Source organism: Geotrypetes seraphini, chromosome 8 (assembly GCF_902459505.1).
Source record: "Geotrypetes seraphini chromosome 8, aGeoSer1.1, whole genome shotgun sequence".
Classification (NCBI taxonomy): Eukaryota; Metazoa; Chordata; class Amphibia; order Gymnophiona; family Dermophiidae; genus Geotrypetes; species Geotrypetes seraphini.
Window position 1 is genome coordinate 105,682,208 of NC_047091.1, and position 23,478 is coordinate 105,705,685.

Below are 23,478 nucleotides of genomic sequence, written 5' to 3' on the forward strand. Positions count from 1 at the left end.
CTTCTGGTCACCACTGCTCACATCTGGTCACTGAGGCCTCCTTTAAAAAAAAAAAAAAATTTAGGGTTTCTAGTAACGGGATGCCCACATGGGGGTTTATTTAGTAATCTGCAATAGGTTTTTAACACAGCTTTCAACAGATGTTAGCTGTTAGTGTATGTCAACTGCCACATTAAACAGCATGATTTAGTTAGTGTGTGGGGCAAGTTAGTCCAGGTGCAAAATGACTGTATAGTCAATCACCCTATGCATTGAAGGCTTAGGTGAAGAACCAGGCTTGTGTACACTACTTTGGAATAAGGTGTTCTATAAATGTTTAATAAATGAAATGAAATTGGCATTTGGACATTTTTCTTGCTGAAACATCCAGCTCACTATTTTTGAAACCCATATTTTAGACGCTTGTCTATACAATTTCTCTGCAGTGCATCTAGATTTCAAGGGTGTGTGTTGGGGGCATAGCTTGGCTGGGACTAGGGTGGGTTTATGATTTGGTTGCTTTTCTTCAATAATGGAACATGGTAGAAAACGTCCAGGGCAAAAATTGGATGCTGTAGGCTAGATCTGTTTCAGAAATTAATAAGTGCTAAAAACATGCCCAAACTGACCACTAGAGGGATTAAGGCAGGACCCCCGCCATAATCCCCCAATGGTCACAACCCCTCACCACCATCCAAAGATGCAAAAGAAACAGTACATACTATACTAGCCTGTATTACAGCTTCAGATGTTATAGCAAGCAGGTTCTTGGAGTAGACTAGTGGTTGGTGCAGTAGACTATCGAGATGGAGATCCAGGCCCATAAACCCAGTTTACATAGTACACTTCTGGTGAAACATGTGAGCCCTCCAGAACCCACCAAAAACTTACTGTGCCTATATAAAGATAACATCTGCAGACATAAGGGCTATTGTTGTGGTATACAGGTGGGTACAGTAAGTTTTGGAGGGCTCACCATACAATATAAGGGAATTATGGTGCGATGTGTACCTGGGACCTTTAATAAGAAGTTCACTGCAGTTTTCACTGCTCTCCTGGGATATCTGGCTAGTCTACTAAGAATGCTGGCCCCTCCTATGTACATCCCAATAAACTTCTTTGTATGCATTTTGGAGAATGACACAGTGACTGTTACCCGCGGCTAGCCACAGGTAACCTTCAGGAACAGGGCAAAAAAAAGATTGGTAGCCGTGGGTATGGAGATAAGACCATTCTTCACCGCCCCATGTTCTCATATCTTCCCCTTGTTGGGCCATCTCCCCTCACCTTCACAGGCACTTTTCAGAATCAAGGTTTTCTCTCAGAGTGGCCTGGATGCCATAGCCTTCTCACAGATCGCACGTGACTACTCTGAAACTTCTCTGACATGAGCCACCCAGTCAGAAACAGGAAATTGCATCAGAGGAGAAGTTTCAGAGTAGTCACATGTGACCTGCGAGAAGGCTTTAGCAAACGGGCGGCTCAGAGAAAAAAACCTTGATTCTGAAAAGTGCCCGTGAAGATGGGGGAAGGGAGGGGGATGGCCCAACTAGGGGAAGAGGTCGAGTGGCACCGAAGAGGAAGAGAGAGGAACAGACGCCAAAGGGAAATGGGGAGGAGAGAGGAGGGAGCAGATGCCCCATGGAAGTGGGGAGGGAGAGAGGAGCAGAACCCACATGGAAGTGGGGAGGAGAGAGGGAAGAAAACGCTGAAGGGAAGTGGAGAGAGAGGGAGGAGCAGATGCTGGATGGAAGTGGGGAGGGGATAGAGAAATGCCGAAGGGAAATGGGGAGGAGAGAGGGGGGGAGCAGATGCTGCATGGAAGTGGAGAGAAGAGGGAGGGGAGCAGTCATTGGAAGGAAACGGGGAGGCGAGAGAGAGGAGCAGATACTAAAGGGAAGTGGAGAGAGAGGGAGGAGTAGACGCTGGATGAAAGTGGGGAGAGGAGAGAGGGGAACAGATGCTGAAGGGAAGTGGGGAGTAGAGAGAGGGGAGCACATACTGGATGGAAGGGGATAAAGAAAAAAGAGCACATGCTGGGTTGGGGGAAGAGGATAGAATTAGTGAGATACTGGAAGGGGTGAGGGAAAGAGGTGGCAAGCTGTAGGTAGACACAATGAAAGGGAAATTGAGGACTGGAAAGTAAGAAAGTAGACAAGAGGTAGAAAACAAATTGAGAAGGAAGAACAGAAAAGGAAGGGAGAGAGAGATACCAGAACATTGGGGGAGGGGGAGGAGACAGATACCAAATCTGAAGGGAGGAAAGAAAAGACATGCTAAAAACCACCTGAGGGAGGGAGTGAAAGATGGAAGGGAAGAAGACAGAGATTTCAGACTATGGGGGGAGTGGAGGGAAGAAGATGGGTGCCTGACCAATGGGGGGGAGGGAGGGAGAAATGGAAGGGAGAGACAGACAGTTTCTGGTAGAGGCATAGAAATAGAGCAGATGGAAGAGGCAGAGGGAAGGCAGACAGTGGATGGAAGGAAGAGAATGACAAGAAGATGAGGAAAGCAGAAACCAGACAACAAAGGTAGAAAAAAAAATTTCTATTTCTTTTTTTTTTTTTTTTTGCTTTAGGATAAAGTATTGTAGCTGTGTTGATAAACGTTTATAAATAAAGCATTACCAGCTGAAAATCTCTTCCTGTGGTTCAACAGCCAGAGCTCTGATTTATAAAATGACAATTGTACAGAATATTGTTTCTTTTTATACTTTAATAAAATAAGTTCAGTATAAAATTATTCGAGACTTGTGTGGATGGGATCAGATGGTTTGCGGAGGTGGAGATGGGGATGGGGCAGAGATGGGGCCTGAGCTAGCAGGGACGGGGTGGGAATCGGGACCGAGCTCATGGGGATGGGACGGAGACGGGGACAAATTTTTTTCCCTGTGTCATTCTCTAGTGCATTTCTGTTTTGGACTTTTTTTTTTCCGAAAATGGTCCTAAAAGATAGACACACTAAGCTGAAAAACATCTATCAAATGGTCATTTTCAAAACAAAAAGTTAAGACCTTATACACTTACCAGTATCCCTGCGAATACAGGTCTTTCATACCACAAACAAGGATTTTATACCATGTGATTAAATGCTTTTTGATGGTTTATGTAATTGAACTGTAGAAGTTGCACAAAACCTTTTTTTCCTAATCATCCTATTATAGGAATTTTCCAGCAAGCTTGTAGTATACAAAAGATGTACTTTAGTTTTCAGGATTGAATGGGGACCCTATCCTTGTTCAGATCTCAAAAACTCATGTATATACAAGCAAGGCCAGCTCTACCATTGTGTGTCACACTTAGCCCCACTTTTCTGTCCTGGTTTTCAGCTCCTACTGATTTATGCAAACGAGGCCTTGCGGTGAGTGTGCACATGACCTTACATTCCCCATGAGCCACCACTGCACACAGCATAGATTTTGGATCATTCTTATACTGGTCTGATTTACCCTCTGTGACCTATAAACCAGTATTTTTCTTTTTTCACAGAATTCACTGCTTGTTTTGTAGAGTTCTAGCTCTGTGTCAGCCTTTCTGCTTTTAGAACATGCCTTGTCCATCCGTTATGTTTAATTCTTTTTTAATTTTTCTCTCTACAGACGCTGAAGCTGCCACTTCCAACACTCAGCAGGTCTTGCTAAACAGAGGCCTGGCTGAGGTCAGAGATTGGTGCCAAGGATGCTGATCTCCTGCAGCTCGGGAATGGCTTCCCTTTTGTTACTCATGACTATTTTCCTCTTGCTCCTGGTGGACTGTAGAGCTGAAAGTAAGAAACTTTATTTATTTTTAATTACTTTGCTTCCAGCAGGTATGCAAATGCATCATTATACTCATCTTACTTGAGCATCTTACTTTATTTACTCAATATTCTATACCGTTTTCCCAAGGGAGCTCAGAATAGTTTACGTGAATTTATTCAGGTACTCAAGCATTTTTCCCTGTTTGTCCCACAATCTATCTAATGTACCTGGAGCAATGGGGGGATTAAATGACATGCCCGGGGTCACAAGGAGCAGTGTGGGTTTGAACCCACAACCTCAGTGCTGAGGCTGTAGCTTTAACCACTGCGCCACACACTCCTGGAACTATGCTATAGATGTAAAAAACAAACAGCTGTCTGTAGCCCCTGTCTCACTGGTATGAGGATTGTCCCAAAGGTTACCGAAAAATAATAAACATAATAATAAGCTTCTTAATATAGTGTATTTTGATGGGTTTGATTGGCAACCAGCTTATCCTCCTCTTATAGTTTTTGTGCTAACGTATGAGGAGAAACTGGAAGCCCTGAATATGTATACCCTATAGGAAAGGAGGGACAGGAGAGATATGAGTCAGACGTTCAAATACTTCAATGGTATTAATGTGGGACAAAATCTTTTCCAGAGAAAGGAAAATGGTAAAACCAGAGGGCATAATTTGAGGTTGAGGGGTGGTAGATTCAAGAGTAATCTTAGGAAATTCTTCTTTACGGAGAGGTTGGTTGATGCGTGGAATGCCCTCCCGAGGGAGATGGTGGAGAGGAAAATGGTGACAGAGTTCAAACAAGCGTTGGATGAACACAGAGAATTTCTAATCAGAAAATAATGGATATTGAAGGAACTAAGGCCCGTACTGGGCAGACTTGCATGGTCTGTGTCCCGTATATGGACATTCAGTTGAGGAAGGGCTGAGGAGGACTTAGATGGCTGGGATGGTTAAGATGGGCTGGAGTGAGCTTTGACGGAGACTCCAGTAGATAGAATCTAAGCACACTACCAGGCAAGGCTCTGGGTTTTTGGCCCAGAAATATCTAAGAAAAAGGACCGTTTAATTTAAATTATTAATTTATGGAGCATGTATGGTTGGGCAGACTAGATGGACCATTCGGGTCTTTATCTGCCAACTACAGTGTTTTCCCCCAGGGCTTTTTAGCCGGGCGGTCCACCTGGTAAATTTAGATGACTGCCCGACTGACATCTATCGGGAATCCCCCCAAAAAACATCTCTCACCAGCTTGGAGATGCGAACTCATGCTTCGGGGCTCTAAGGTGTGTGTGCCGGCTTCCCTTCTCTTCCCTCCAAAAATGGAAGTTACGTCCGGGAGGGGGGGGAGAAGAGAAGGGAAGCTGGCACGCACACCTTAGAGCCCTGAAGCATGAGTTTGCTAGGGGCTAAGGCAGGAGACTGGTCAACGACGGATAGAAGCTTACAACTTGCTTCGGGCCTTCCTCGCTGCCGGGTCCTGCCTACTTTCTGTTTCCGTGAAGGCAGGACCCGGCAACGAGGAAGGCCCGAAGCAAGTTGTAAGCTTCTATCCGTTGCTGACCTATGCCTAATGAGGCAAAAAAAGTCATGGCGCAAGGGAAGCCTCCCCTTCGCTCACTTGGAAACTTCACTGCAGCGCAGGATGCCTATGGTGCAGGACAGGACACTGAACAAATCGGACCTCCCACTCTCTTCCACGCTGTCCTTCGCAACCTTGTAGCAAACAAGGAATCTTTCCGGGAGCTCGAGTACGTGACGTCATTGTGCAAGTGGGTTGCCAGTAGTAGAAATCAGGTGGACTGGTTTGGACTTGTATGTTATAGGAGTGTGAGTGACATATAACTCCATGATTGATATGACTGATTACTAGTTGACAAAGGGCCAAAATTCATTTGTGGATATGTTTTGATATTATTTTATATTTAGCAATTTGTTACTGGAAAAAAAACTGTGCAGGTACAGTAGTACTGTGGTATTCTTTCCCCCCAGGATTTGAAGTTACTGTAAAGTTATTTAAAGTTTGTTTAGCTCTTGGTAGGATAGTAATTGTGAATCATTTCTAACCAAAATTTGTATGTCTTCTCAGTAAACAGGGAAGTTCAAGATGCCAAGTGTAAAAAAAAAAGAGAGAGCGAAAACTTAAAAAATGGTGAACATGTGTCATATGAATATAAAGGAGTGAAAAAGCTAATATAAGGGGCCTGCATGCAAAAACTTAAATAGTTATGTGTAGAAAATAGCTCGGTTTGCATCTTGGAGATAAGGATTTTTTAAATTGAAAATGTAAAATTATGCCAAAATTTCTGGGATGTGGTCATTTGTCCCCCTTCCTCCCAGCAGGTCTACCATCTCTCCTCCCACACTAGGTCCTACATCCATAGTCAGTGGAATGCTTTTATGTTTGGGGGGCCCGAAAGCACTGCCCAGGCTCCACCCCAGACCCAGCCACCATACTAATAATAGTACTACAGTGGTACCTTGGTTTAAGAGCATAATTCGTTCCAGAAGCATGCTCTTAAACCAAAACACTCATATATTAAAGCAACTTTCCCCATAGAAGATAATGGAAACTTGAACAATTCGTTCCACCAACACCCTCCCCCCCCCCCGAGGCTACCGGCGCTGCTCCATCACCCCCTCCCCCCCGCTCTAACCGGCATCGCACCCCCCGAACCGGCATCGCAACCACACACCCCCCGCGAACGCCCCCCCGCGAGAACCTCAAAGCACCCCCGTGCTGAAAGCAGCATCCACCCGCCCTTCCTCCCAAGCACAGTCCTTACCCCTTCTGCTCATTGTAAGGGTGAATGCGAGCTCCCACCTCTTGCCTGGGTTGGGCCTTGAGCATCTGCGCATGCTCAAGGCCTTCTGGCTCTCGTTCTCTCGGAGATCTCGGAGTTTTTTTGGTTTTCTCTGGATTTTCTTCTTTGTGGATATTTTGGGGTCAATTCCTTTTGTTTTCAGCTGATCAGGTGAAAAATACCCTTGCTGCGATCAGCTGAGGCAGGGGACCCTCCGACTAGTACCTCCGAAATTGGCATGAGTGATGCCCACTTTTTCCTGCCGCCAGCCCACAATCCCCTGATATCCCCCCGCAAAGCACTATTGACAGGAGGGATGTCCACTCCCTCCTGCCAACATCCTCAACACCCCCCAGAAAGTAGCCTGGCAGGAGGGATGCTCACTCTGTTATGCCAACCCCACAGAACCCCTGACACCCTCCCAACCAACGACACCCTCCAAACCTCCAGACCTCCCCCCCCCCCGGCACTATCCAAATCTCCAGACCCCCACCCTGCATCCTAAGACCACCTTAACACTCCCTTCCCCTGTGCCTTTAATGAAGAAGTACCGGCTGTAGGGATACTTATTCCCTCTGGTCGGCAGGCCCACCTCTGCAAAATGGCGGGCCTCTCCCTTCCCGGAGCATCCTGGGATGCACCAGGGAGGGGCCTAAGGCTCTGATTGGCTCAGATGCTTAAGGCTCCTCCCATAGGATGGTCCTTAGGCACCTAGGCTAATCAGAGCCATAAGCTTCCTTCCTGGTGCATCCTGGGATGGAATGGACATGGCCTAAGGCTCAGATTGGCTCCTCTTTTGTAGAGGCAGACCTGCCGGCCGGAGGGAATAAAAATCCCTTAAGCCGGCCTTTTTTCATTAAAGATATGGTGGGGTGGGGGTGTCAGGGTGGTCTTAGAGGGTGTGGGATGGGGATCTAGAGGCTTGGGGAGTGCCATGGGAGTCTGGAGGTTTAGGGGGGTGGGGGGGTCTGAAAGTTTGGTGGGTGAGGGGGGTTTGGTGACAGGAGGGAGTGGGCATCCCTCTTGCTGATTTCAGGGGTATTTGTCAGGGGGTCCCCTGCTACAGCTGATCATGGCAGGGGTATTTTCCCCCTGATCAGCTGAGCCGGTAAGACTCCCCGAAGCTGCACCTTCAGTGAGGCCTGCTGGCTCACCTGATCAGGGATTCCTTTGCTGCGATCTGCTGAGCCTTCCAGGTCTACCTTTAGATTTTGAAATGTAAGCCAGCCTTATGCTGGCCTACATTTCAGGCGTCTGTCGCAGCCCTAGGGAGATGCTTAGGGCCGCTTAAGCTTGCCCAAAGCCATGCCCACGACCAGGTTTGGGCAAGCTTAAGTGTCCCTGGGCATTTCCCTGCATCCGCGACAAACACCTACAGTATAGGCAGCCTACCTTGGGGTTTTTTTTAAATTAAAACTTGTATCCTGATTGGCTGCCAAATGGCAGTAGGACGCCTATCATTTTCTACATTTGGGGCACCCGTTTATAGAATCTGCCCCTAAATGTAGACATGGGGGAAACCACTGCTTGCCCTGGGATCTTTAGCAAGACTGTTGCTACTATTTGTGCTAGGTACTTTTGACTTGAATTGGCCACTGTTAGAAACAGGATACTGAGCTAGATGGCTATTCTTTTGTTCTTATTCCTCAAAAATACTTCCTTTAGTAGATACAAAATAATAATAATAACTTTATTTTTGTATACCGCCATACCCCGAAGAGTTCTAGGCGGTTCACATTGGTTGGACAGAGATTACAAGTGGTTACATATCAAGATGGTCATAGAATTGCAAACAATATGGAGATAGTAGTTACAAGTGGTTGCATATCAAATTGATCGTAGAGTTGCGAATAGCAAGGAGAGAAGAAGGGGGGGAGGGAGACAGGGGAGGGGAGTGGGTCAGAAGGGGGGAGGAGGAGGATAGAAAAGGGGATTAAGGGTCTTGATCTCGAAATAGGTAAGTTTTGAGTAGTTTTCTAAAGTCGAGGTAGTTGTAGGCCTTGAGGACCATTTGGGCTAGCCAGGGGTTTAGTTTGGCGGCTTGGAAGGCGTAGGTTTTGTCGAGGAATTTTTTTGAGTGGCATAGTTTTAGGGAGGGGAAGGAGAAGATTTGAATTTTACAGGAGTTCTTATAGTTGTGGTTAAGGGCGAAGTGGGGGGTTATATAGCTTGGGGATAGACCAAATAGGAACCTGTCTTCTCCCCAAAAGATAAAGGTTAACTAAAGAACATTTCTTTCCTGGGTGTTAGGAATTCATCAGGCTTTGGAGTCTCATGCTCAGACGACTTCCTAAGAGTCATGATGGGTACCCTGTGTTAGTCTCATTAATTTTTTTGATGGATAGTTAAAATTTAGACTAATTCTCCTTACCAGACACTCCCTTAGGCCTGTGTATCTCTTCAGCCCTCCTCCTTTGGTTAGACAAATCTATCCTAGAGCAGCTCCTTTCAAAATGCAAGGCTCAGAAGGCTCTTTCATATCTCAAACATTCACATCTCTAAACAAGGACAACCCCCAGGTCTAAAATACAGGGCATTAGGTAGGTCCTTTCAAATCCTTAAAAAATGTGCCCATTGCTTAGTGATGGAATGCAGATCCCTGTTAGGAAATTCTTTTTCACGGAGAGGGTGGTGGAAGCCTGGAATGCTCTCCCGAGTGAGGTGATGCAGAGGAAAACTGTGATGGAATTCAAAAAAGCATGGGATAAACACAGAGAATCTCTAATTAGAATGTGAATGGACTAATTTTCACAGTCTGAATCCTGAATAGACTGGAGTGAGCTTCAACAGCAACTCCAGTAGTTGGAAACTAAGGGCTAGATTCACTAAGGACACCGATCGTTTCCCGACCACTTTACTATCATTTTGCAACCCCGACCCGATTCACTAACCTTACTCCCGATCCGATCTGCGCATGCAAATGAGGGGGAATGGCATGCAAATGTAGGAAGGCAGCGATTTACAAAAAAAAAAAAAATCAGGCACACCGACTGGGCTGGCCAATCAAAAAGGAGCGACTGCTGGAGACCAGTTGCTCACGTGCTTTCCGAGTGTCCTACTCTCTACCCCCTTCGAGCCGCAGGTTAAAAGCATCTACACGGGCAAGCAGACTTCCTTCTAGTGCCCTGGACTAGTGTGAGAGACAGGATGCTATGCGTCCTCTCCTGCTCTGCCACCCTTCCCCGCAGTGCGAGCCCGTGGTTTTAACCCGGGGGTTTAAAGCGGGGCTGCAGAACATGCCGCAGTGCAGCCCCGCTTTAAACCCGCGGGTTAAAACCACAGGCTCGCACTGCAGGGAGGGCGGCAGAGAGCAGGAGAGTCGGGGTGGGTTTGTGTTACGTTCCGTAGCTGCCCTGGACAATTTTCCTCCACTCTGCTCCAGGTGCACATATTTTCCTCCACTCCCCTCCCAGCGCACGAACCGGCTTTTAGATTTGTGTTCTTTTCCGTAGCTGCCCTGGACAGTTTTCCTCCACTCCCTTCCCAGTGTGCATGAACCGGCTTTATAGTTTTCCTCTACTCCCCTCCCGGCGCATGAACCGGCTTTTTTAAGGCTGCAGCGAGTCCCATTGAAGTGATCGGGCCCGGCTCAGCCCTCAATGCCTACCTGGATTACTTCACCGCCCTTCCCCCTTTGTTTTGACCTCGCTGGTGCAGGAGAGCAGCACAGTGATGGTCTGCGTATGTGTCGCGATCGGTCTTCAGCGATCCATGGGATCGCTTGTGGACGTGCATCCGATTAGGTAATTTGCTTAGCGAGCCTTTAGTGGATCAGTCGCACGGCAAGATTTGGTCGTGGTTCGGAACCGGATTGGACAGGTAAGACGGCTTTAGTGAATCTACCTTAATGTTCAGTACTGGGTAGACTTCTAAGGTCTATGGCTTGGAAATAACAAAGAAAAAAAAACAATTTAATCATGAAATTGTAATTACAGGGCAGACTGGTCTTTATCTGCCGTCATTTACTATGTTACTATCCTCCTGTACAAGCTTAGCACAGGTTACATCAGGTGCGAGAATTCTGGAACCTTCCTCATTGTAAATATAGAGGAAAATTCTGAGGTCCTGCTTCTCCTAGGCATTCATATTTTAGAATAATAGTATTTGCAGATGTTAAATAATAAGAGTGGCAGTCATTTTTGTGTTTTGTGTGGGAAGGAGAGAACCATTTTAAGTAAGAGCTCACTGTAACAGACTCTGTGGATAACAATAGAATATATACATTTTAAAATACAAAGCAATAAAAATCCATAATAAAATCTTCATAACATTATAATGTTTGATGACACCAGGACTCTCAGAAAGCAACCAATTAAAGTTGCTTTCTGCTGGAGTTTCCATGGGAAATCTATGGAAGAAATGCACTTTGATATTTGCTTTTATGACACTTGATAATTATGTTATTTTGCATAGTGAGAGCATGAAATAGACCTGTTCCTTAAAATAACTTTGTATTGTCTACCAATTTCTCAATGCAGAAGGAATTTTGTACATCATGCAGAGAGTTCTGTAAAAATCAAAATGCATTTGGAAGGTAGGAAATTGGTACCACTCTAATATCTAGGACAATAGATTTATGGGGGAACAGACTCCAGAGCAGCAGGGTTATCTTGCTTCTGCCCCCTCCTTTCTAATAAGCCTTCAGGGAAGAAGAGATGAGAGATGAGCTTGGAGCAGAGCAAAGAATCTTCACAGTTCTTCATAATCTAGCCCCTCTCCTCTTGCACCTACCCTTCCCCCTCCATTCCACTTTTTTTTTTTAACTGTAAGTTAAACCTTACATCAGCGAATTGCAAACTGTATGCTGTGGCGAAATTCTGGATGTGCCAGGAGAGACGTCCTGTACGCAAGTCAGCTGGTGCCAGTGCCTCTCCCCCTCTCCACTCCTCCTCCAGCATAGTAATTTCAGGGTTAGCAGATAGAGAGATTTCCAAAACCCGGCAGTTTGTCCGGGTTTTGGACGTTTCTAAGCTCAGGGCCCGCATCTGGAAGGTCTCGACGTGACGATATCACACATGTGTGTGAAGTTATCATGTCGACGTCCACACGTGTGTGGAAGCCCTCCAGACATAGGCCCAAGTTTAGTGTGCCAGGGCAGAAAAAAGTTTGTGAGACACTGACTTACATAAATGTAGTTCAAGAAACTAGAGTTCATGTGATATTGCTACGTAGGCCCAGCATGTAAAAATGACCCCAAATGGCATCCATGAGGTTTTAAAACTACATAAATCACTTTCTCAGCCAAGACCTCTGACAGCATTGAACTGCGCAGTAACATAGTAGATGACAGTAGATTAAAAACCTGCATGGTCCATCCAGTCTGCCTAAAAAGGCAGCCAGAGCTGCACCTACCACTCTGTGCTGATTATATTCATTCATGCATTAAAAACTGGTTGGTAATTTGCCATCATGCCAACCACATTTAAGTAGTTAAATATGATAAGAGTCTTGGAACAATATACAACGGTACCTTGGTTTGCGAGCATAATTCATTCCAGAAGTATGCTCGTAATTCAAAGCACTCGTATATCAAAGCAAGTTTCCCCATAGGAAGTAATGGAAACTCGGATGATTCATTCCACATCCCAAAAACAGGCCTATGTTGCACTCAACTTCAATGACTTAATACATCTCTCCTCTCCCCCAACCTATATCCCTTCTTTTCTCTGCCTTCTTGTGGTCCAACACTTCTCCCACGCCCTTTTTCAGCATTTCTTCCTCTTCTCTCCTCCCCTCTCCAACTAGATCCAGCATTTGTACTCCCCTCTCTTTCCATCTCCACAGACCATCTTTCCCTTTTTTTATTCCCCCGTTCATCATCTTTCTTCACTTTCCCCATCCATCCCTTTTCCTTTCTCACCTCCATGGTTCGCCTTCGAGCCTGCTTTAACAGCCGCGGTCAGACGAATTGGCTCCTGCCGGCATCGCAGCATTTCCTTGGCCAAGCTTCACCCCCTTTTGCTTCCACTTCCTGTTTCTGGCGGAGCTGGATGTGGCATGGGCAAGGCAGTGGTGCCAGCGTGGGTTGGTGCGTGCTGTTTGCCAGTGTCTGCTGGAGGTAATGGGGGCAGGCCACGGGGGAGAGAAGCCGGTTCCCGGGGTGGACGCACTCATTGATCGAGGCAACGCTCGTTTTATGAGTTAAAGTTTGCTCAAGTGTCTTGCTCGTCTTGCAAAACACTCACAAACTGCGTTACTCACAAACCGAGGTTTGACTGTATATTATAACCAAAGTATTGCTAGTATTTCTTTTGCTACTTAAGATGTCTTCCCCTCTCCCTAGAGTTGTACATATGCATCATATGATGATACAATGCTGGAGTTGCCAAATATTCATCTGTCTTTTGCCATTTGCAGAACACCAACCAGAGAGGTCTGTTCAGCATTGGAGTTGCCAAATCTTCAGCTGTCTTTTGCCATTAGGATTTAAGCCAATCTGATTTGTCTGCAGCTATTGGGAGTGATTTAACATGGTGGGATCCTTCAGCACAGATAGACCCGGCACAGCATGCTCTCTCAAAGCAGCTGCTCTATTTGTGGCTGCAAGGAAGGCCTGACTCAACATTGTGTTTTGGAGACGTGGCCTTAAGTTATAACAATGGGCAGCCAGGGTTCAAATCCCACTGCTTTTATTGGTGCTGCTTATGGCTTTGAGCAAGTCACTTCCACCTCCACTGTAACTTTCCTTGAGCTTGGATTTGGAGTAGTATGTAATTGAATCCATATCCATTGTTTTTCTGGTGGTGGTTGACATGTGGAGTAAGGAGTAAGTTGTAGAATTAATCTCTTGCTTTCCTGGCAGCAGAATATTGCTGCAGGACTTAGCATCTGTGTGGGAAGTGATGTGTGACAGCAGGATAAAAGGGAGTACAGAGAGCAAAACCATGCCTTAGATTAAATCGTGGCTAACCCAAGAGTATCTTGTGCCCTAGATGAACCTTCAGCCATTCACATTTCCTCTCCCTCTCCCCAGACAGCTCAAAATTCCATCCCCTTCAGGCGTCAAACATCCTTTCCTTCCCCCTCCTATGTGTCCCTTCCTTTGCCCCTGCTGGAGCTATCTCCCTCTTTGTCGCCCTCGCTATTGTTGCTGCTGCTATGCCACCGCTACAAGTCTGCCGGGGTCTGCAGCACCAAACGAGAGTCAGTGCTGGGGCTTGAGCATCTGTGCATATGCAAAACCTGCCCTGTTCTGCCCCTCCAAACCTCTGTTTTTGGAAAAGCAGGTCTTGGCTGCCCTGAATTTTTTAGCGATGACGACTGCTGCACCGATGCCACCCTAGGTAGGCACCTAATTTGCTTAGTGGTTGGGTAAGCCCTGAATTAAATGGAAGATAAAATGAAAAGACATTATACCATGGTTTCAGTACTTAAGCATTCAGGATGGCAACTGATAAAAATAAAACAGATGGTATATTATTGCTTGCTTTCCTTGCTCCCACCCCCACCCCATCTGTACAAGTATTTATTTATTTATTTAACTCGTTTTATATCCTGTCCTCCCCAGAGAGCTCAGAACAGGGTTATAAAGTAACAAACATAATATTTGAACAAGATACAGAAAACTAAGGCAGTAGAGGCTACGGTGATATCTATTTATTTATTCACTCATTTGTTTACTTGGATTTATTTCCAGGGCAATTCTCATATACACAACACATAAGCAGAAACATTTTGTAACTGCCCGTCTAAACTGCACAGCCAGTATGCACAAAAGTTATACCTGTTTTTCCAAAGGAACATATTATGCTTATACTTTCTCTTTGAAAACTTACCCATTGAAAATGCCTACTCACGCTTACATCTGCTATTCTGTACACACAAAATTTTCAAGAAAAATTTACATGCATACTTTTTTGAAAAGCTAAATGAAAGAGATAATCCAACCCAAATTCTACTTCTGGGAATGCCTCTGCTTGCCTATGGACAGGGCCATTTTTAAACATGATGGGGCCCAGGGCAGAAATTAAGGAGTGGGCCCCCCCTCCCCCAATCTCCCCACCTACCATTACTACCACACATAAAGCAACTTTAATGACTTCTTCACACCCAAAACACAGACACACCTTAAAAAACAGAACAAGGGATCCTAAATAGAATGAATAACATGATGACCAAACTTGAACTGGGAACCACAAGAAATTAAACTCAGCAAGTTCTGCAACACTAGAGAAATAAAAGCCAAAATGCACCTATACTGAACAACAACAACAAAAAACCACTCCAAACTCCACTAAATATGAGGTAAATCACAAAACAAATCTGGCAAACAAAAGTCGGCAAAGTGGAATGGATGAACTGGAAAAACCTAGGTTTATTGTCACACAAAGTTAAACATTAAAAACAACTATACAAGCCGAAACACGGACCATGTAGGGTCTTGTGTTTATTATTCATCAATAGAAACATAGAAAAAGACGGCAGAAAAGGGCTATAGCTCACCAAGTCTGCCCATTCCAAATACCCGCCCTCTGGTTTCACTCCCCTAGGGATCCCATGTGAATATCCCATTTTCTCTTAAAGTCCGACACGCTGTTGGCCTCAATCACCTGCAGTGGGAGTTTGTTCCAATGATCCACCACTCTTTCAGTGAAGAAGTATTTTCTGGAGTCGCTATGGAACTTCCCTCCCCTGATTTTCAGCGGATGCCCCCTGGTGGTCGAGGGTCCCATGAGGTAGAAGATATCTTCTTCCGACTCGATACGGCCCGTGATGTACTTAAACGTTTCAATCATATCACCCCTCTCTCTTCGTTCCTCAAGTGAGTACAGCCTCAGTTTATTCAGTCTTTCTTCATACGTGAGATCCTTGAGCCCCAAAACCATCTTAGTGGCCATTCGCTGAACCGACTCGATTCTCAGCACGTCCTTCCGGTAGTGTGGCCTCCAGAATTGAACGCAATACTCCAAGTGAGGCCTCACCATGGACCTGTACAGCGGCATCATAACTTCAGGTCTCCTGCTGACAAAACCTCTACGGATACAACCCATCATTTGCCTTGCCTTGGAGATAGCTTTCTCCACTTGATTTGCAACCTTCATGTCCTCACTAATGATCACCCCTATATCACGTTCCGTCGTGGTCCTGGCCAAGGTCTCACCATTTAGTATGTAAGTTCTGTGCGGGTTTCTCTTACCCAGGTGCATTACCTTACACTTTTTAGCATTGAAGCCTAGTTGCCATGTTGCCGACCACTGTTCAAGCAGTAGTAGATCTTGCGTCATATCATCAGGCAAAATGCTTTTACCTACTATGTTGCAAAGTTTGGCGTCGTCGGCGAACATTGATACCTTTCCTCTAAGTCCTTGGGTCATATCTCTTATGAATAAGTTGAATAGAATCGGGCCCAAGACTGAGCCTTGCGGCACTCCACTGATCACGCCTGACGTTTTGGATGGGGTACCGTTTACCACCACCTTCTGAAGTCTACCACTCAGCCAATCCTCAACCCATGTAGTTAGAGTGTTCCCTAACCCTATTGATTTCAGTTTGTTCAATAACCTTTGGTGTGGGACGCTATCAAAAGCTTTACTAAAGTCCAAATATACCACATCCAGTGACTCTCCAGCATCTAGCTGTCTAGTAACCCAGTCAAAAAAACTAATCAGGTTAGATTGGCAGGATCTGCCCTGGGTGAATCCGTGCTGGTGGGGATCACGTAGGTTTTCCTCGTCTAGGATTATGTCGAGATGTCGTTTGATCAGTGTTTCCATGAGCTTGCACACTATAGACGTGAGACTCACTGGTCTGTAGTTTGCTGCCTCTGTCCTGCATCCCTTTTTGTGGAGTGGGATAACGTTGGCGGTTTTCCAGTCCAAGGGGACTCTTCCTGTGCGTAGGGAGAGATTGAAAAGAACAGATAATGGTTCTGCCAGGACTTCACTCAATTCTCTTAGCACTCTGGGATGTAGGTTGTCTGGTCCCATGGCTTTATCTACTTTGAGTCTTGATAGTTCGTGGTAGACGCTACTGGGTGTAAACTCGAAATCTTGAAACGGGTCCTTCTGGCTGTCTCCCGTCTGAAGCTGTGGACCAGCTCCCGGTGCTTCACAGGTGAAGACTGAGCAGAAGTATTCGTTTAGTAATTCTGCCTTCGCAGAATCTGATTCTACAAGGCTACCGTCTGATTTCTTCAGGCATTCTATCCCGTCTTTATTTCTTTTCCTGTGACTAATATAGCTGAAGAAGGATTTATCTCCTTTTTTAATGTTCCGTGCTAGATCTTCTTCCATTTGGAGTTTGGCCTCTCTGACTGCTATTTTGACAGCTCTAGATCTGTCTAGATAGTCTTCTTTCGCCTCTCGTTTTCCTAGATGCTTGTAGGCGATAAATGCTTCTTTTTTCTTTTTAACGAGGTCAAAAATTTTTGCACTGAACCATTGGGGTCTTTTGTTCTTCCTGTGTTTACTTATTGTTCTTGTGTAGCGGTTTGTTGCTTCGTGTAGGGTGGACTTCAGAGTCGACCAAATCATTTGTCAGCCTTTCTGATTTGCTGAATACTGGAGTCATCATCAAGGTGGCATTGTGTTAGTGCATAAGACTGTGTGATTCCCATAGACAATTATATGTATGGGACTTCTTTTTGTACTGAACACAATCAGTTTCGTAGCCACAGGGGTCACAGGCCCAGGCACTCCAAAATTAGCTACCTTCCTTGTTTGAATCCTGAAGACCTAGCAGCTAAAAACTACTCCACCTCCTCCTCCAGTCTGGCAGCCAGACATCTCTAAGCTCTGTGGCCAGTGGCAGTGTTCTCGAACTACCTCTAGCTTCAGAGCTTGAAGACTTCTGGCAACTGGACTGGAGGAAGAGGTCTTCAGCTGATGGAGCTTAGGGATCCCCACCATCTCAGGTATCTATATATTGCATTTGGATAGGGGGCATGGGGGTGGGGAGAAAATTTGGTGTCCACCCACTTTCAGCTTAGTACCTAACCCCCCTCCCCCCCATCAGCTGGTTGACTAGTCTACTGAACACAATACAAAGAGATCTGCAGTGCACATATCCCAAAGGCTAATATGTTATGTGTTTCTAATTTTCTACTTTTGTTAACCAGACATTTTATTTTTCTATCATGTTGGTCCCAGTTTATCTCTTCTGCTTTCCTGTATCTTCTGCTAATTCTCTTTCCAGTGACTGTTATCCATTTATCTTTTATCTTCTTTGGTTTCATTCTCTCACTACATTATCTCTATACTAACCTTCCTCCTTTAGCTCTTTCCTCCCTTTTTTCTCTTCTGCCTCTGTCCACTCAATGTTTACACTCTCTCACCTGTCTTCTCCTTTTTACCTTTCAGCTACCCACCATCTATATCTTCTCCTCTCATGCTCTAGCTCTCTCATTTCCCATATCCCTCCTTCCCTACCTCTTTATTCTCTTCTGTCTTTTTTCTACTTCTCATTACCACATTTCTACCTCTGTACTCACTATCCTCCTTGCTACTCTTCCTTGGCCTCTCTCACATGATTCCATCATTTCCAGTATCTCCCCTCCCTCCACACTTGTAGCTCGGCATCTCCTCTCCCTTACCTCATGACCCCCTCTTCCTCCCGTCCCTCCCTTGGCCTAACATCTTCTTGTCCCTTTCCCTCCATCATCTTCTTGTGCCATCTGTCTTCCCTCCTGCCCCCTCTTAGTGCATCATCTCTCTTCTGCCCCCACCCTAGTTCAACATTGATCCCTCTCCCTTTCCTTCAATACTTCCCTCTTCTCGCCTCATGATCCATCATCTATCCCTCCCTCCTGCTTCCAAGTCCAGCATTTCTCATTTTCTCCTTCCCATCTCCTGGTGCACTATCTCTTTCTTCCTGACTGCCCTTCCATCCAGCATCCCATTGCCATCCTTGGGTCCAGCAGTTCTCCCTTTTTCTTCCCTCCCTCCATATCATTGTCCATCATCTTTCTCTTTCTCTCCCTCCCCCTCTTTCTGGACCTATCATTTATTTTTCCAGTTCCCATCCCCCTCCTCCAGTCAGGCATTTCTCCGTCTCTCTCATCCCTTCCCCTTTTGGGCTAACTTAGAAAAGCTCCAGCAGGCCCCATGGTCCTTCATCAATTCCCCTCTCTCCATTAGCACCATGGTCCAATGTCTCCCTCCCTTCCCAGTCTACTACGAAAAGCAGGCCCCTTTGCTGGGGGTGACCAGTGTGGCAGCAGTTCTCATATTATGCCTGTGGCTGCCCCAAAGCTTTCCCTCTGCCACAACTTCCTGTTTCTACCTGGTTTGGGTCACAAGAGTGGGAAAGCTTTGGGGAAGCCACTGCCATCCTAGTGACCCCCTGCATAGGGACTTGCTTTTCAAAGTAAACCCGAAAGGTGAGAGTAAGAGAGGGAGACATTGGACTGTGGTGAACAAAAGAGAAAAGATACCATATCACAGCTGTGGGACTCAGGGCAGTAGCCTTATTTGACCTCTCTCCCCCAAAGATGGCCCTGGCCTTGCTGTGCATAAAATGGTATTATACATCTCCTCCTATATGCATAAACTCCAGAAAGTTTTATAACAAGCCATTTTTAGTTTAAACTTGTAAATGGTTCTGAAAATAAACCCAGAAATAATAATGCAATGTTAAAAACAAGCAATAAGAATAAAAATGAGATAATATTATATAAGAATAATGAATACAGGCAGCAAGAAATAGAGACCTATGGCAATAAATTTCTAATCTCACACAAGAACAATCTAAAAATGAGATAGAATACTTAAAATGTGATCAGAACATACCAACCAGACACAATTCCGCCAGCCCCCCAATCCCCCCCCCCAACACACACACACACACAAATCAAGCCAGGGGTCATAATTGAAGTCAAATTTAAAAAGCTAAACAGATCAGAAAATTCATGGTCCGAGCACCATCTGAATAATATAGTTATCTAAAAAAATAGAAAAGAGCCACAACTTTGGAAGCTTACAACAACTCAAATATTAATAAAAAAGACAAACGTTTCCTTGTCTTTATTCCATGCCCTCTTCTAAAATCCTTCTGCAATTCTGGCTAGTACTGGCTGTTGATATATTTCTCTGCAGCAATGTGGTGTCTGTCGCTGCTGAAGTACTTACTCCTTCCTTTCAAGGACAGTGCATAAAGGCTTGTTCACCTTACGCCAACAGTTGATTAAATTAAAACCTTGCAGGCACGCAGATCCAGTGATGTCATTCAATCTTTATTTAAATAGATCAAATCTGAAACATAAACTTTCTTTTAATCTTAGTAAGGAGAAGCATTATAGTCTTTTAAGAAATTGCTGAAGGGAGTTGGAGAGAGAAGATCCTTGGTGCAAGGCTGCATGAGGTTCTTGCAAGGTAGGTTACTTATTCTAACAGATTGCCTGAGTACACCAGAAGAAATATTTATTTATTTATATTCTACATATACTTTACCTCAGCAATATTTCTCCTCTTTTCCTACTTGTTATGTTACTAGTGAAAGCTAATCTCAAGTATTGTCCTCAGTTCTAGAGGTAATGGAAAGTTTTCGTGTATATCTTATGGAGATGAACCTCTTCTTAGACTCCTTTCTTAGCTATCTAGCCTAGAAGCCTGTTTCTAACAATCACCAAGCCAGGTCACAAATACCTTGCAGAATTCCCAAAAGTAGCAAGATTCCAGGCCACCTACCCCAATGGGTTAAGCAGTGACTTTCCCCAGGTCTACCTCAACAGTTTATGGATTTCATTTCAAGGACTTTTTCCAAACCGTTTTTTTAAACCCACTTACATTAGCTGTGTTTCCACATCCTCTGGCAATGAATTCTAATTATATATAAGTGAATAAACATTTTCTCTTGTTTGTTTTGAATTTTTTACTATGTAACTTCATAGCATGTCCCCTACTTCCAAACTCCAACCTACCTGTTAAGCATCTATAACTGTTCTATTATTCCCTCTATAATTCCCTCAGCTGAGCATTGTGTATACAGTGTTCCCCCGGTCATTTGCAGTTGGCGGTTCGTGGTCCTGGTAATTTGCGGTATTTTCTGACCGCGAACCACCAACCAGGAGAAGACAGCTGGAGAGGCAGGAGAGAGCAGCCGGAGCGCCGGCGAGTGAAGGAAATCACTCGCTGTATGCTCCGACCACCTCGTCCTACACTAAAGTCGGGCCTTACCAATCAGGAGCTGCTTTGACACACAGCTCCTGATTGGTGAGGCCCGACTTTAGTGCAGGAAGAGGCGGTCGGAGCATACAGCGAGTGATTTCCTTCACTCGCCGGTACTCCAGCTTCTCTCTCCTGCCTCTCCAGCTGTCCTCTCCTGGTTGGCGGTTCGCGGTCAGAAAATACTGCGAATGACCGGGACCGCGACCTAAGGAAGTCCATATTAAACACGCAAAATAACTGCTCGATTGAAACAAAAAGCCCCGCCCCCCAACAAAGTGCCACCTCCCTCCCTGAAGCTAAATGCCTGCCGCCCGCCGATGCTCACTGCCGGCGCTGCCGCAGGATACACTGCGCAGACATGGGACCACCAATTTGGAAGTGGCAACCCAGAGGCAGGAGCACTTGGGCAGGAGCCAGGGTATGGCTTGGTCGAGAATGGGGTTAGGTGGGTGCCACTAGAAACCAGGGACTTAATTTTTGTAAAATTTTTGTTTAGGCCAAAGGGGCAGGGAAGAGGTACCACTAGATACCAGAAAAGGAGTTTTGTCAGGAGGGAGGAAGTCTGATATGCCGGGGGGGGGGTGTAATATAGGGGGATATTTTTTATAGTGTGGGTGGGTGAAAGGAAACCAAATCAAGTCAGGTTGGGTTGGATCATTTTGGTGAGGGAGCAAGAGAAGGGGCTGATGCCAACTGCAAGGGCTCTTCTCCAGCCTCAAACTTGTTAGTAAGTTTCAGGCATTAATCCCCTGCAGCAGACATTGGCACACAATTGTGCATGCTGCAGGGTAGCTTGATATCCTCTTTTGAATGCATTTTAATATGCTATACGCTGATGTCCATTGCAACAGTGCAGAAACACACAGCAGCCATTAACAAGCAGGTAAACTGCTCTTTAAGGGTGTGTTGTAGCCTGCGGTAGCTTTCTGCATCTGTCCCTGAGTGCCTAACTTCTTGCGTGCAGCTGCAAAGGGGGTGTTAACATGGGAGGGGCATGGGCATGTCAGGGACATTCCAGCTATTCCTGTATACACTTGATAGAATAATTGCTTTTACAAGCCAAGCTGCTGCATTTTAGGGCTAGTATTTATACCTGTTATAGACATGGTGTAAGTAGTCATTCCTGGAGTTTGGGACACATCTGCAGATTTACGCTAGTATTCTAGAACAGATTTGACGTGCAACTCTGTCTTTACAGAATACTTGCAAAGCATCCAGTTTTTGAGTGCCAAACTTTAGACTCCATTTATAGAATTTCCTATCCATATGGCTCACTCTGAGAAAAAGCTCCCAAATTCTTGGTACCTAGGAGCCTTAATCTGCCACTGAGGGAAGTGAATGGAAGAGGGTAAGATGTTGATGGACCAGTTGTGAATGGTTTTGAGTCAACGTGATGAGCAGAGTGACAAACGCTGCTGAATTCCTCGGACAGTATTAGAACAAAAGGCTGTAGGAAATCTGCTGACTGTTGATTTATTACCGTACTACCTTCATGCTTGTCTCTCTTCCTCCCTCTCCTTATCTGTACCCTCTCAGTAGTAATGAATCTATGAAGTATGCTTTTCTGCGGTGAGAAAGTGTCCAATATTTCTGCAGCAAATCATGTTTTCTATTTCTTTAATCACTAGCTAGTAGTTTCTTCCTGCAAATCCCATGGATAGACTGGAATGGGAAGGAAGCCAAAGATGTTTGGATGTAACTGTGCTTGTATGTTTGAACGAGGTATAGCATATGTGTCCTGCTGTTTTGGAGCAGAGGGCAGGATCTGAAGCTAAACACTCATTATTTTTTTTTGTTTCCTCTTTGAAGGCAGACCTGGCTTTTGGTATCTATGGTCGTTGGGTTGAGGAGGTGTGCCAGAGCCAGTTCAGATTGCTGGAGAGAGGTGTATATACATTTCTTTAAAATATGTATCATTCAAATGTTGTATTTTTACGGTCAACGTTCCACAATTGTGGAATTCCCTTCCTGATCACATCAGATCAGAAACTAATCTTGAACGATTCAAACCCTTCTTGAAATTATTCTTATCCTCAGATGCCTTTGCTTAAAAGCTCTCAATTAACCAGCACTATCTTGTTTTAGACAGAACACCGTGGTTTTTGCTAAGGAATAAGAAGCACAAAATCACTCCTTAACTAAAATAGAATTTAAATTTTATTTTATCCTTTATCTTTTGCTGTCTTTGGTGTAATTTCACTTCTCATGCTGTTTTAAAGCTTTCTTTTGATTGTAAACCGCACAGATGCATATGCCAATGCGTTATATCAAATATGAAATAAATAAACTTGGAAACTAGATGTCTTTACATTCACAGTTAAATTTAAGAAAACATCTAGAATATGCTCATATTTGGAAACCACACACGGAGGACTTGAGAGACCACTAATTCCATCATCATCATCATCTTGGAACTTGCTGGACCCAGACTCAGACGATATCTAAGTGTTCTGAACCATGTAAATCAGTGTTTCTCAACTTCTTCAAGCCAAGTATCCCTAACAAATATCAACCGAGTACCCCCGCCCAAGCTCTGTCCCCAAACCCCACCCCCTTAATAATAGTACTAATTATAATGCAATGTCTCCATTGATTTTTCATATATATACACAATATAATCTTAATAACAATATATAATGGTAACCACAAAATTAAACTATACAAAGTACTCTGTGAACAGAGAAAATGTTAATTATCATTTATATTCTGTTTTTTCAAAGAGGTCAAGGCAGATGACTTTAAAATATGTAATGTCACCTCAGTAACAGCTACAGAAAAATAGACAAATATAGTGCAAAATATAGACAGCAGACATAAATTCTCAAAACTGACACATTTCGATCACTAAATTGA

General features: G+C 44.8%; 1 protein-coding gene across 20 annotated transcripts in view; it reads left to right on the forward strand.

The window, feature by feature from the left end:
* The window catches only part of PTPRS (protein tyrosine phosphatase receptor type S), a 532,810-nt gene that overhangs the window by 264,365 nt on the left and 244,967 nt on the right, over positions 1-23,478 (forward strand). For all 20 annotated transcript variants that reach the window (XM_033953845.1, XM_033953844.1, XM_033953846.1 and 17 more), the window contains exon 2: positions 3,578-3,744. In XM_033953845.1, the coding sequence (XP_033809736.1) occupies positions 3,657-3,744 (88 nt within the window). In that variant the 5' untranslated portion in view covers positions 3,578-3,656. The remainder of the gene's footprint in view (positions 1-3,577; positions 3,745-23,478) is intronic.